A 12,351-nucleotide genomic window follows, 5' to 3' on the forward strand; every position below is an offset into this window, starting at 1 on the left:
ATAAATTAAGAAGTTGACAAAGAACCATCCACTTTCCAAGAAAAACTATTGATGACCGGTGGAGTTTTAACACAAGCACCATCATTTGTCTATTACAACTTGTGAAGACAACAAAAATATTCACAAAATAAATATACAAATTAAGAAGAGAGAATACGTGTAATGAATGAGAAAAAAGAAAGAAAGGGTTGATGGGAAAGAAAAAAGACGAGTGATAACCAACCCAGAGATTGACATCGCGCTACGTAAAACAAGATATAAGAAGCAAACAACTTGGAGGAAAAAAAAGAAAGAGTTGAATAAAAATAAATTTGAGTTTAATTAGGATATTTGCATTTAACATGTAAATTGAGAATCAAACAAAATCAAATATACTTTAAAATAATAACCGAACCAAAATCAATCTAAATTTAATAAAAATCGAATCAAACTCTCTTGGTCTCCCAAGTGAATAGGGAATCAAAATAGATGAAAAATAAATTACTTGTTTGTCACATCTTAAAAATCAGGTTAGAAGAATTTGGTTTAATGAAATTAAGAGCTTTCACGTACTGTGTTTGAGTTAAGGTTTTAAAAATTTTGTCAATTTAGTTTAGTGGTTGAGTGTTTGTGTTAATGTGTGAGGTTTTGAAGAGCAGCAGATAAAGATGGAAGAGTTTGTTTAAGCTTGCAGACATCATTAGCATGACCAACAAAGAAATCCCGGCCACGGAGGAGGAAATTCTCGAAAGTACATTGTACGGAGCAGCAATTGCCCATTATTCTGGTAAACGAAAGATAAAATAAAGGAAACAGATGAGATGCGGGTGCAAAGTGAATTGTGCTAAAAATAAAATTAGGTAATGTGGAAAAGCCAATGAAAAATAAAGATAAAGAAGATGGGGTTTGAACAGATTGAGGTGGAAGGCGGTTGTGGCACAGTTATGAAGAGGATGCACATGAAATAAAGTTAAAGAAGATGGGTTTCAACCATTAGAGCTTTCATTATGGATAGTAAAGATAAAGCAAGTAGCTTCACAGAGTGTATACCCAGAGAAGGAAATCAAAGTAGCTAACCTTTTTAGCCAAAGATACGAAGAAGACATGTAGTGGGTGGAAGAAGATCCACCAAATTAGAACTGGTCTCCACTCTTTTGTTTAGTTGGAGCAGATGCAGTAGCAGAATTCTGGTGAAAGATAGTTGGAATTTGAATCAATCAGGCTTGCTGTGACGGTTATTTGCTTCAGCTCTAGCTTAGGTTCTTCTCTAGCTTAAAACCACTAGTGGCGCACGTTATGGTTTTGATTGTTTTGTCATCAAATTTTCCATTTTGCAATTTTTTACATCTCATTCATAAGGAGACTTGAAAGAAGGGAGAAAAACATCTCGAGTGGCTTTATTTTCCCATTCTACTGTTGACCACCAACCTTTGCTTCCCTCAATTCTGAGTTGATTCCCTTTTGCACTGTTTGAGTCGAGAGGAAGCTTCTTCAGTTCTTTGCATTTCAGTATATGAATAAGTTTCAAACATGGGAAGGGTAGAGCATCCCAGTATATGCTCTTCAATTTCAATAGCAACTGTAAGGAAAGTGTTTCAAGCTTCAAAAATGGTTTAGGGTCTGAAATTCCAATCACACCTGCAACTTCACCAAGTTTTCCTCCACTCAATATTTCTTCCATTTTTCCACACGCAATAACAGAAAGAGTCCTTAGATTTGGAGCAAGAATCAGCCAAGTTATGTCTCTCAAATTGTCACAGCAAAAAATTCGAACTTGACTCAATGTGCGAAAGTATGAAGTATAATTAGTACTTGAAGAAATCAAGGAATGCAGCTTTTCCATTTTTATCTCCTTTATACTTTTACAATTGGAGATGTGTAGTGTTTGTAAACGCTCCAAATTTTCTAAGCATAAAACATTTAACACTTCTGATTCTCTAAAATCACCAAGTTCTAGTGCTTGGGTCCAACATCGAAACAAGTTAAAGCTCAGGAATCTTTCTAGACAAAACATGCTTTTTATCTGTATCCTTAGTATGTCCAAACGTTGTAAACCTTTCAACTCCTCTATAAGCTTTTCATTACCCCCACTCAAAACATTATCTTCATCAGGATAATCTTTAGAATACGCCAAGATTCTGAATATTTGCAACTTGGAAAAACAAGATATCAAATGTTGTGGGATTTTTCTGAGATTGAACATACAACTCAAGTCCAACAATTTTAGTTTTGTCAACGATTTCAACTCTATTGGCAACTCTTCAATACCAGTCCAGGATAGATCAAGACATTCTAGTGAAATCAATTCCGAAATTCCCTTAGGCAATGCTCGTAATTCATAGTTTGTTGACAAATCCAAAACAGATAGATGAGGCATACATTGGAAGAAGCCACCACTGATTGCTTTCAACTTGTTTCGGCTAAGAAACAAGGTTTGAAGGTTAGGGCAATTGGGTGTTTCTTTGAGAACCGCAATCTTATTTTCCATCACTGACATTCTTTTTGCGCTTTCCCATGCCTTAACATCTGGTTCTTCAAATAATTGAGCCCCTACTTTTACAAAAAAATTATTCTCTGTTGCTTCAAATTCGCGTATAATCCATAAAGCCATGTCACGGATCACATCATGCATCTTCACACAATCTTCTCCATCTATTACACCACCATTTTCCAATAAACAAGCATTCAGAAGAGAGCTGATAATATTGTCACCTTGCATTTGAGCTTCACTAATTCTATCAAATTCATTCAATAGCCCTTCACAAAACCAATACTCCACTAATCTCTTTTTGGGAATACAATAATCTTCAGGATGTAGACAACAATATAGGAGGCAACTTCTCATTGTGGCATTAGGCAAATTATCATAACTGAATTTTAAAAGCGGAAATACCTCATTTTCCATTTTTGACAATGCACATCGCTTCAACATCTCAATTGCATATTTCCAATCCCCAAGTGTTGTCTTGCAAGCCATGGCACGACCGATTGTAATTAGTGCAAGAGGCAGCCCACCGCACCTTTCAGCTACTTGTTTAGCTAGGTTTGGAATATCTGGATGGCTGTTGAGAGTTTCATATCCAACCTCGTTTTGAAACAATTCCCAGGCCTTCTCCGATTCCAGGCACTCCACTTTGATTTTCTTTCGAGCTCCCATTTCACCACATACCTCCAAAGACCGTGTAGTGAAAATAAGTTTGGAACCATTTTCTTGGCTTGGTTTTGGTATCCCAACTTGGTTCAAATTCACCCTCTCCCATAAATCATCCAATAATACAACAAATTTCTTGTTGCGCAAGACCCCATAGATATCTACAGCTTTCTCTTCAACACTTTTATGCTTCCATGAGTCATCTGAAAACCCAAGATTTCCACCAATCCTATCTTGAATCTTTCCAACATCGTAATCTTTAGACACCAACGCCCAGATAACAACATCAAAATTATTTGGTGTGGTGCTAAACTTGTTGTTGAGTTTGGTCAAGATTGTTGTCTTGCCAACGCCCCCCAAGCCATAGAGGCCAACGATCCCCACATCTGTTTCTACGATGCAACTCCATACCTTTTGGATTGTGGATTCCAGAGCAACCGCCTGCTCTACAGGTCTTACTACCACTGAAGCTGCGGGCTGATTCACCGCTACCTTCTCAAAAGCTCCTTTACTCTTATGATGGCTTATTTCTTGAAGCATTTTGGCCACTTTTTTACCAAACTTGTAGCTAGACAGGCAGCTCTTGGAAGCACAGCCGCCGAGACACAAGTTATTCATTTGTTGAGGACCATTTGAAACCAATTCTTGCGCCTCTGTTATCATAGTTTCTGCTTTTAAAAGCCATAGCTGAACTTGCTCAAATGGCTTCAATAGTCGTTGTTCTGCAAGATCAACCTGCCTTCGCACGTCATTTCTTTGTGCCGTCATTTCTTGAAGAGCAGCAGATAAAGCTGGAAGAGTTTGTTTAAGCTTACAGACATAATTAGCATGGCTAACAATGAAATCCCAGCCACGAAGAAGGAAATTCTCGAAACTCCATTGCACGGAGCAGCAATTGACCATGATTCTGGTAAATGAAGGATAAAATAAAGGAAAGAAATGAGATGTGGAGGCAAAGTGAATTGTTTGTGAATGAGTTAAAAATAAAGTTAAAGAAGGGATTTCAACAGATTGAGGTCGAAGGCGGTTGTGCCACAGTTATGAAGAGGATGCACATAAAATAAAGTTAAAGAAGATGGGGTTTCAACCATTAGAGCTTTCGTTATGGATAGTAAAGCCAAAGCAAGCAGATTCTTAGAGTGTGTACCCAGAGAAGGAAATCAAAGTAGCTAACTTTTTTAGCCAAAGATGGAGCAAGATACGAAGAAGAGAGGTTGTGGGTCGAAGACTTACCGGTTATATCCACCAAATTAGCACTGGTCTCGACTCTTTTGTTTAGTTGGAGCAGATGCAGTAGCAGAATTCTGGTGAAAGATAGTTGGAATTTGAATCGATCGGGCTTGCTTGGAAATCTGGAATTTTTAGTTATTTGGTTCAGCTCTACGCTAGATTAGGTACTTGTCTGGGTTCCTCTGCTACCATCTTTTCTCTTTATGAAATTGGATCACAGCTGGTTTTCTAGTTTAGATTTTAATGGGGGGAGGGGTGTTTCAACTATTTAATTATTGTATACGAATTAGTACATACAACACAACACTTATGATATGGTAAATTGTGCCATGTGGCATCTAAGGATTAGTTTATGTGTCAAAAATATCATGTTAGATAGTCGTTATATTTTTTAACGGGAGTTACCAAAATGAATCAACTATGTAATATGAGTGCCTAAATTGAAATTATTATTATTATTTTGGGTGCCTAAAATAGAATTGTTGATAATTGGATGACTATCTGTGTAGCTTGCCTTAAAATAAATTGTTAGTCACTGTACTTTTATAAATTTTGAAAATTAGTCCTTATACTTTAAAAAGTTAAAATTTCAATATATTTTTTAATTTAAAAATCTGAGTCCAATAATCAGTGCACTTAATCTTTAACTTTTAAATACAAATATTAAATTTTGAATTTTATCAAAGGATAGAAACTAACATCATATTTTAACCTATAGACTATAAAGCGAGTGTTGCATTTGCACATAATTTTATTTACTTTAGGTTAAAATATGTCGTAAGTTCTGTACTCTTCACAAATTTAAATTTTAGTCTCTATAATTTTGTTTTAGGAATTTAGTCATATTATTTTCTAAATTTCAAAATTCAAATCCATTGATAACTTTTTTGTTAAATTTGCTAGTGTGACATTTTGAATTAAAAATACTGCTTAGTAGCAATGTAACTAAAAAGTTACAAGACACTATAATGAACCTACATTTAACAAAATACTCTTACCAATGTTAATAGTTGACCTGGATTTTAAAATCCGAAAAGTAGATGGACTAAATTTCTAGAAATAAAAGTATGTAGACTATATTCCAATTTTATGAGGAGTACAATAACTTATGACATATTTTAGCCGAACAATAATGTTACTTGCTTAAATCTAAACTAGAATTACCCATCATCAACCTTTAAATATGAAGATAAATATGCTTCAACACGTTTGAACCCACGTCTTCATGCATTGGCAATAATGTCAATGTCAACTAAACTAAGACTCAATCACCCAAATGATAAAACACTCTTCGTTAAGGAGGTAACGGATCTTAATGGCAAAATGACTACTCCGTAACAAAATGATAACGTAAATGACTAAAACGTAACATTTCAAATATAAATGACTAAAATGTAATTTAAGACAAATAAAATCGACTATTTTTAGAGTTACCTTTTTTTTATCAAATTGAAATAATAAATTTAAAAATAAATAAAAGAAGAGAAAAATAATATATTTATAACCCCATTGGAACCATCATTAGGTAAGGAGCAAGTGTAGATGATAACTGGGTGGTTGGATTAAGTTAAGTTTATATTGAATTTTGTTTATTTCGAATATGAATTTTTTAGATTAAAACTCTTTTATGTTTCGAATATCATTGTATTAAAAAATTAGAAATATAATTTCATTTAATGAATATTATTTTATTTAATAAAATATTATTTATACAAAATCCATAAATCAAAGAAAACATAAAAAGCAGTTGGAAAAATAAATTTCCAACTCAACCATCACCATACATTTTTGCTAATTTTTCAAGAGATTTTCTTTATAACCCTACCTACCACCATCCTATTATTTATTTATTTATTATTTTAGTTTTGAAAACTGTTGTTTTCTTGAAGACTGTGGGTTTCTTGCATGCATGTGTTGACACATTTTAATTATTTATATAATAATTTATCAAAATATTATAATATAGTTTTTTTTTCTTATGTAATTTAAATATAGTTAATTTTGTCCTACTTTGTTGGGCAAACTCAATTAATCACCTCCTTCCTTGGTGCCTTCCCTGGCATCAGAAGCGATTCAGGTGTTTAGGATGGACTCTAACCTCCCTTAAAATAAAAAATTATTATTTAGAGTTTTTAAATTTTTTTAAAATTTTAAATTAATAAAGATAAAATTATACATTGACCACTCTAAAAATTATAAAGATTCGATTTAATACTTTAAAAATTATAAAGATATATACTATAAAAAATTAAAATTTCATTTGACCCCTCTAAAATATTATTCTAGCTTCACCCCGCCTATCATGATCTGCTCCATTTTTTTATTTTTAGTTTACTTATTTTTATAATATATATTTTATTTTTTTAAAAAATGAGTAGAGGGATGGTCCAACTCCTACAACTATTTCATTTATTTATTTTAAATAACTATTAATAAATTATTAATTTAATTATTTCTTTATTTAATCTGTTTTAAAATTAATATTTTATATATAAAATATTTTTTAATTTATTTTGAATTGTTTCTATCAACAAATCAATGTTTGCTTATATACTTGATATAATATCAGTTTTTGACAAAATGACAAATTCTCTAATTTTTATTAATATCTTTCTCCCAAAGAAAGCAGTTAACCAAAACTAGTCACATCAATAAGATAATATATCTACATCTTTAATAAGGGTTTTTAAATAAATTATATTTAAATTATTAATTTTGTTTATTTTATTAAAAAATGTATGATATCAAATTAAAAATGTCACGGGTTACATTTTTATTGGTTGATATCGTTGAGAAGGTATCATTTCGGCGGACTATGAAATCATATACTTTTTCTAATAGTGAATGTAATAGAGAGATTTAGTTAATTAAATTAGTTTCTTTATTATTAAATTATTAATTTAGTCTTTATATTATTAAATAAATTAAATATTTACTGTTTAAAAAATATAATTTACTATTAAATATAGTTTTATATTTTTAAAATTTTTATGGTTCCGTATTTGAATCCTTCATTACACTAGCTTTCATAATTATTTGCCATAAGGGTATTTATGTAATTTCTAGGAGCATAGGATAGCTAGTGGGTAACCAGGACCTTGTCTCCCTTTGACTAAATGGAGTAATAATAATTTTAGTCCCTCAATTACAATTTAGACCCTTTTAAGCAAAATTTTTGACTTTTATTCCCAAAATTTTAAATTTCTAATTTCGTCTCTAATAATTATATATATATATATATATTTGACTTTATCCAATGAAACAGTTGAGGAATCTAATTGGACACCTGAGAATATACTTATGGAGATCCATTTACAAAGACATTAATATATGATTTAGTTACATTTATGGGTGCATTATATTTTCTATTCTACCAAAATTCTCCTCTAAATTTACCTACCGTTATCCTTCCTTAAATTTATTAAAATGAAAATTGCCCATCATTCAACATACTTAACACCCCAAAATTTCCTGCTCATTTAATTAACATAAATCGAATTAAGGATCCATTTATTTACATGTAAAAGGTTTTACGGAATATATTTTCTATATTTTCTTGTGTTTGTTTCACGGGAAACAACTTGATCAAATGAAAATGACTTACAGGTTTCTTGTAAAATGACTTACGCTTTATTTTGCGGAGAAGAGTTCCTCTATAGATAATTTTATATTGATAATAAATTTTATTTTTTATTTTTAAAATATTATATTTATTCATATAATAGTACTAAATATTTATTACAATTATAAATATATTAATAATAAATGTTTTGTAGTGTAAAAGTTAAAATATGTCATAATTCTATGTACACTTCACATATTTGTAATTTAGTCTTTGTGCTTTTATTTTCTAGAATTTAGTCCCTTTACTTTTCAAATTTAAAAACAAGTCCAATTGTTGACATCGTTAATTTTTTTGTCAATTTTGTTAATGTCACATTTTAAATAAAAAATTCTCACTTGGTAGTCATATAATTAAAAATTACGTTGTAATGAACTCGAATTCAACATAATATTTTTAATATATGAAAAACAATGTAAAATATAAAATTATAGGTAAAAAGAAAATCAATTAAATAATAAAAAATAAGAAAATAAGGAAATCTCAAATGTATGTTTGTTTCATTGAAAATAACTTTTATGATATATTTTAAGAAATCTACCAAACAATAGAAAATATTTTATCTGATTCATCCAAACATAAAAAATATTAGCTTTTCAAAAAAGTAAATCATTTTCCGTAAATCATTTTCCGAATGTTATTTTCAATGAAACAAACAGAGCCTAAGACTCAATTACCAATAAAATACTTAAAATTTTAAAACGATAATTTAATATAATTATATTATAACTCAAGAATTTAATTTAATTTAATTTAAACTGTTTTAATATTATACAATATAATAATTAAATTAATAACATATGCTTAATCTTTTAAATATATATATATATATATATATATACACATTTAACATATTATCTTCTTGGTCCTCAACTTATGAATGTGACTTGCATTAATCCTACATTCAATCAAACATATCATTAATTACCAAGAATAATCCCACCAAAAGAAATAAATGTTACAATTACGACTCATCACACCCACTTTTTCTGCTATTTTTTTCTTTATAAATATATGACAAAAGAATAATTATTTTTGGAGTTTTTTCTTTCAGATAAATTTAATCATTATTTTATATATTTTTTGTCATTAATTTTTACAAATAATTAAATTGGTTTTTATCTATCAAAATGAGGCTAGTAAAAAATTATTTATAAAAATGGATATTTGCTAACCGTCACGGCACCACCCAATTTTCCCCTTAACCATTAAGTCATGATCTGTTTTTTTTTAAGAACTTTTTGATGTCGTCAATATATGGTACTACAAAGTTTTAAAAATGAAAAAAAAAAAGGTTAAAAATGGCAATCAACGCATGCTATATGTTTTTTTGTTAAATTTTATGAATTTTGACTTTTTTATTTTTATGTTTTAAGTTACTTGTTGAAGTGCCATAAAATAAATAATGTAATGTCAATATAAAATACATTTGGATTATTATTGTGTACATTATCACACTAACATTATTAGAAAAATTAATGTTTTATTTGATTTTATTAAAATAATTTTATTTTTAAAAGTTAATAATCGAAATCACCTTAAAAATTATGATAATTTAACAAAAAAATATAAATGTCAAGGACTAAACTTATTATTATACCTTTTATTAAAAATTCAAATTATTTAATATATAAGAAAAGACAATATTCCGAAACATATGATAAAAATATTAAACTAATTTGGAATCTCATGCATAATTATTTCTAAATTTCATTATTTGTTTTTTAAAATAATTTCATAATAAAATTAATAAATATTTTAAATAGAAAAAAAAAAGACTTTTATGTTTTCTAGGATTGCTTTTCTCATCGACAATTCTTAGGAAACCCCGCCATTATAATTTCCCCCCCCTTTTTTTTTTTCTTTCTTTCACAAATTATTCACAAAAAACTTTGTCACTTTCTTTTCATCTCTCTTCTCGTTGAACACCACTGGCAGCCATGAAGACCGCCGAGGCAACCGCCGCCACGACGACCGTTCTCAGCCCCGGTTTCAAACGTTCCCCCAAATCCAACGGCAAGGTCAACGGTACAGCTGCTAAGAAAACCGGCGTGAATCATGGCAATGGTGGTTACATCTCTAACGGGAAAGTATCGTTCATGAAGTGGACACTCGACGACGTCGTTTATGTCGCTAAATACCACCGCTTACCCTGTTTTTTCGCGGCGTGGTTCTTGTTTTTCATATACGTGGAGTACACGCTCCGAATGGTGCCGGATTCATCCCCGCCGTATGATCTGGGGTTCGTCGTCACACGATCTTTCCACCGCGCCTTGGCTTCGTGGCCGGAACTTAATTCCCTTTTAGCTGCTCTGAACACGGTATTTTAATTAAATATGTTCAACTTTTTCCCCCTTTACTTTGATCTGATCTAAGTATACTAAAGAACAAGCCAATGTGGTTTTGTTTTTATGTTCAATTTCTTGCTTGCATGCTAAAAACTTATAAACCCCATTGTTTTTTTTTTTTCAAACATTTTCAAATTAGGTAAATGAAATCCCTTAATTTGTGCTTAGATTAATGGTCTGATGAACTTTGATTATATTTATATTTATTGTAGGTATTTGTTGCGATGCAATCAGTCTATATAATAGGGACATGGGTAGTTGAAGGTCGACCTAGGGCGACAATTTCTGCTCTGTTCATGTTTACGTGTCGTGGGATTCTTGGTTACACAACGCAGCTGCCATTACCTCAGGTTTAATTCTTTAATCTATTTTCTATGACGCGCCGCCCGCCGCCCGCCGCCCGCCGCCGGGTACTCTCATTTAAGCTGCGCCGTGTAACGCAGCTTTGTCATTTAGTATTTATCTATTTTGGCAACTTACCGCCGTTTCAAAGTGTTTTGCCACCACCCACGGTGCTCACGCTCCCTAGTATGGATCAAATGATTAAAATGGCAACCCGGTTGCTCTCCCCTGGATTTGAACTAGGGATTACAAAAGGGTGATTATAAGTTTTAGTCCCTGAACTTTATAATTAGGTTCACTTTGGTACACAATTTTTTTTTCCAGTTTGGTATTTAAACTCGACAATTAGGTCTATTTTGATAGTTAGACACCTAAATTTGATAGTTGAACTTAGGAGTGCAAAAATTCTATAACGTAACACTATGAGATTGTGCCACATTATACTTATTTCAAAGTGATACTTTATCAAGTTTTGGAGTAAGTTTAGAGATTTGGAATTAGCAAAAATGGAAAAATTCAGGTATCAAAATGAACATAATTATCAAGTTGGGGACTAGAAGTTATATTTACCCATTAAAAAAACCTCAAACCATTGGATTCCGACCTAAATGAGCAGACTTTTAATTTTTTAATTTTAATTTTAGATTTAGAGTTTGGGTCAAACTCCAATGGTCAATTTACCCAAATATCATTCTTTTAAATTATTACAATTTTTATATATTTTAATTAATTTTCTAATGATTTTCTAATATTTTAACTAAGCAAATTTTTATAAGATTTTATAATATGTATTGTTTTGGGTCGGAATCAGCTGGAATCATGGAGTTTTCCTTTTTCGAGGTCAGTTCGGATGTTGAAAATTTAATCAAAATCTGACCTACCCGATCGGTCTGCGAATCGTTTCCTGTTCCCCTCTATTTTTTGTGATTTGAAATGTTATGATATCAAAACATTGATATACATATATATGATTGTAAGAGTTCATCAATGGCAGGAATTTGTGGGGTCAGGAATGGATTTTCCGGTGGGGAACGTATCGTTTTTCCTCTTCTACTCCGGCCATGTTGCCGGATCGGTGATCGCTTCGTTAGACATGAGGCGAATGCAGAGATGGGAATTGGCATGGTTGTTTGACATACTCAATGTACTTCAAGCCGTTAGATTGCTCGGTACGAGGGGTCATTACACGATCGATCTGGCGGTCGGCGTCGGTGCCGGGATTTTATTCGATTCGCTCGCGGGCAAGTATATAGAGAGCAGGAGAAAACCTGCAGTTGCTTGAGGTACCATGAAGTTAGGCTAAAAAGCTAGAAATGGCAAAATGGGGCAGTGTAATGTAATCAATAGTCAGTAGTAGTAGCCAAATGAACTTTGTTTTTAAATGTTCAGTTTCAGCCAAGTTTTTCAGAACTGGATCAATAATTGAATCGGCTAAGTCTTTAGTTTATCGGTTTAATTGATCTAATTAATTTAAATAATTTGTTAAATAAATCATTAAAGATTAACAAAAATAAAAAAAAAATTAAAAATCGGTTCAATCAGTTTTTAGTCTAATTGGACTAGTTCGTACTGAGCTTTGGACAGGTATCTTGGTTTATTGTCCAATTGATCCATTTGGTCAATCTGATTCGGTTCAGATAACTATGGTTTCAACACATTTTTTTGTTAGAAAATGATCG

General features: G+C 31.3%; 2 protein-coding genes across 3 annotated transcripts; one reads left to right on the forward strand and one right to left on the reverse strand.

The window, feature by feature from the left end:
- Window positions 1–656: 656 nt before the first annotated feature.
- On the reverse strand, window positions 657–4,608 carry LOC105772451 (disease resistance protein SUMM2). 2 transcript variants are annotated; one of them, XR_008196940.1, is made up of 3 exons: window positions 4,364–4,608; window positions 1,057–4,037; window positions 657–763 (listed from the first exon to the last, which is right to left on the reverse strand). XR_008196940.1 is itself a non-coding variant. In XM_052632701.1 (2 exons), exon 2 carries the CDS (start codon window positions 4,031–4,033, stop codon window positions 1,328–1,330), a length of 2,706 nt encoding a protein of 901 aa, XP_052488661.1. In that variant the 5' UTR covers window positions 4,034–4,037; window positions 4,364–4,608; the 3' UTR covers window positions 657–1,327. The 2 variants fall into 2 exon arrangements, 1 of the variants encoding a protein (XP_052488661.1); XM_052632701.1 differs by having other exon boundaries at window positions 657–4,037.
- Window positions 4,609–9,820: 5,212 nt separating this feature from the next.
- On the forward strand, window positions 9,821–12,128 carry LOC105772457 (phosphatidylcholine:diacylglycerol cholinephosphotransferase 1). The gene is made up of 3 exons (XM_012593717.2): window positions 9,821–10,303; window positions 10,543–10,680; window positions 11,667–12,128. Exons 1-3 carry the CDS (start codon window positions 9,923–9,925, stop codon window positions 11,952–11,954), a joined length of 807 nt encoding a protein of 268 aa, XP_012449171.1. The 5' UTR covers window positions 9,821–9,922; the 3' UTR covers window positions 11,955–12,128.
- The last annotated feature ends 223 nt before the right edge of the window (window positions 12,129–12,351 follow it).

Source organism: Gossypium raimondii, chromosome 6, assembly GCF_025698545.1.
Source record: "Gossypium raimondii isolate GPD5lz chromosome 6, ASM2569854v1, whole genome shotgun sequence".
In the NCBI taxonomy this organism is placed as follows: domain Eukaryota; kingdom Viridiplantae; phylum Streptophyta; class Magnoliopsida; order Malvales; family Malvaceae; genus Gossypium; species Gossypium raimondii.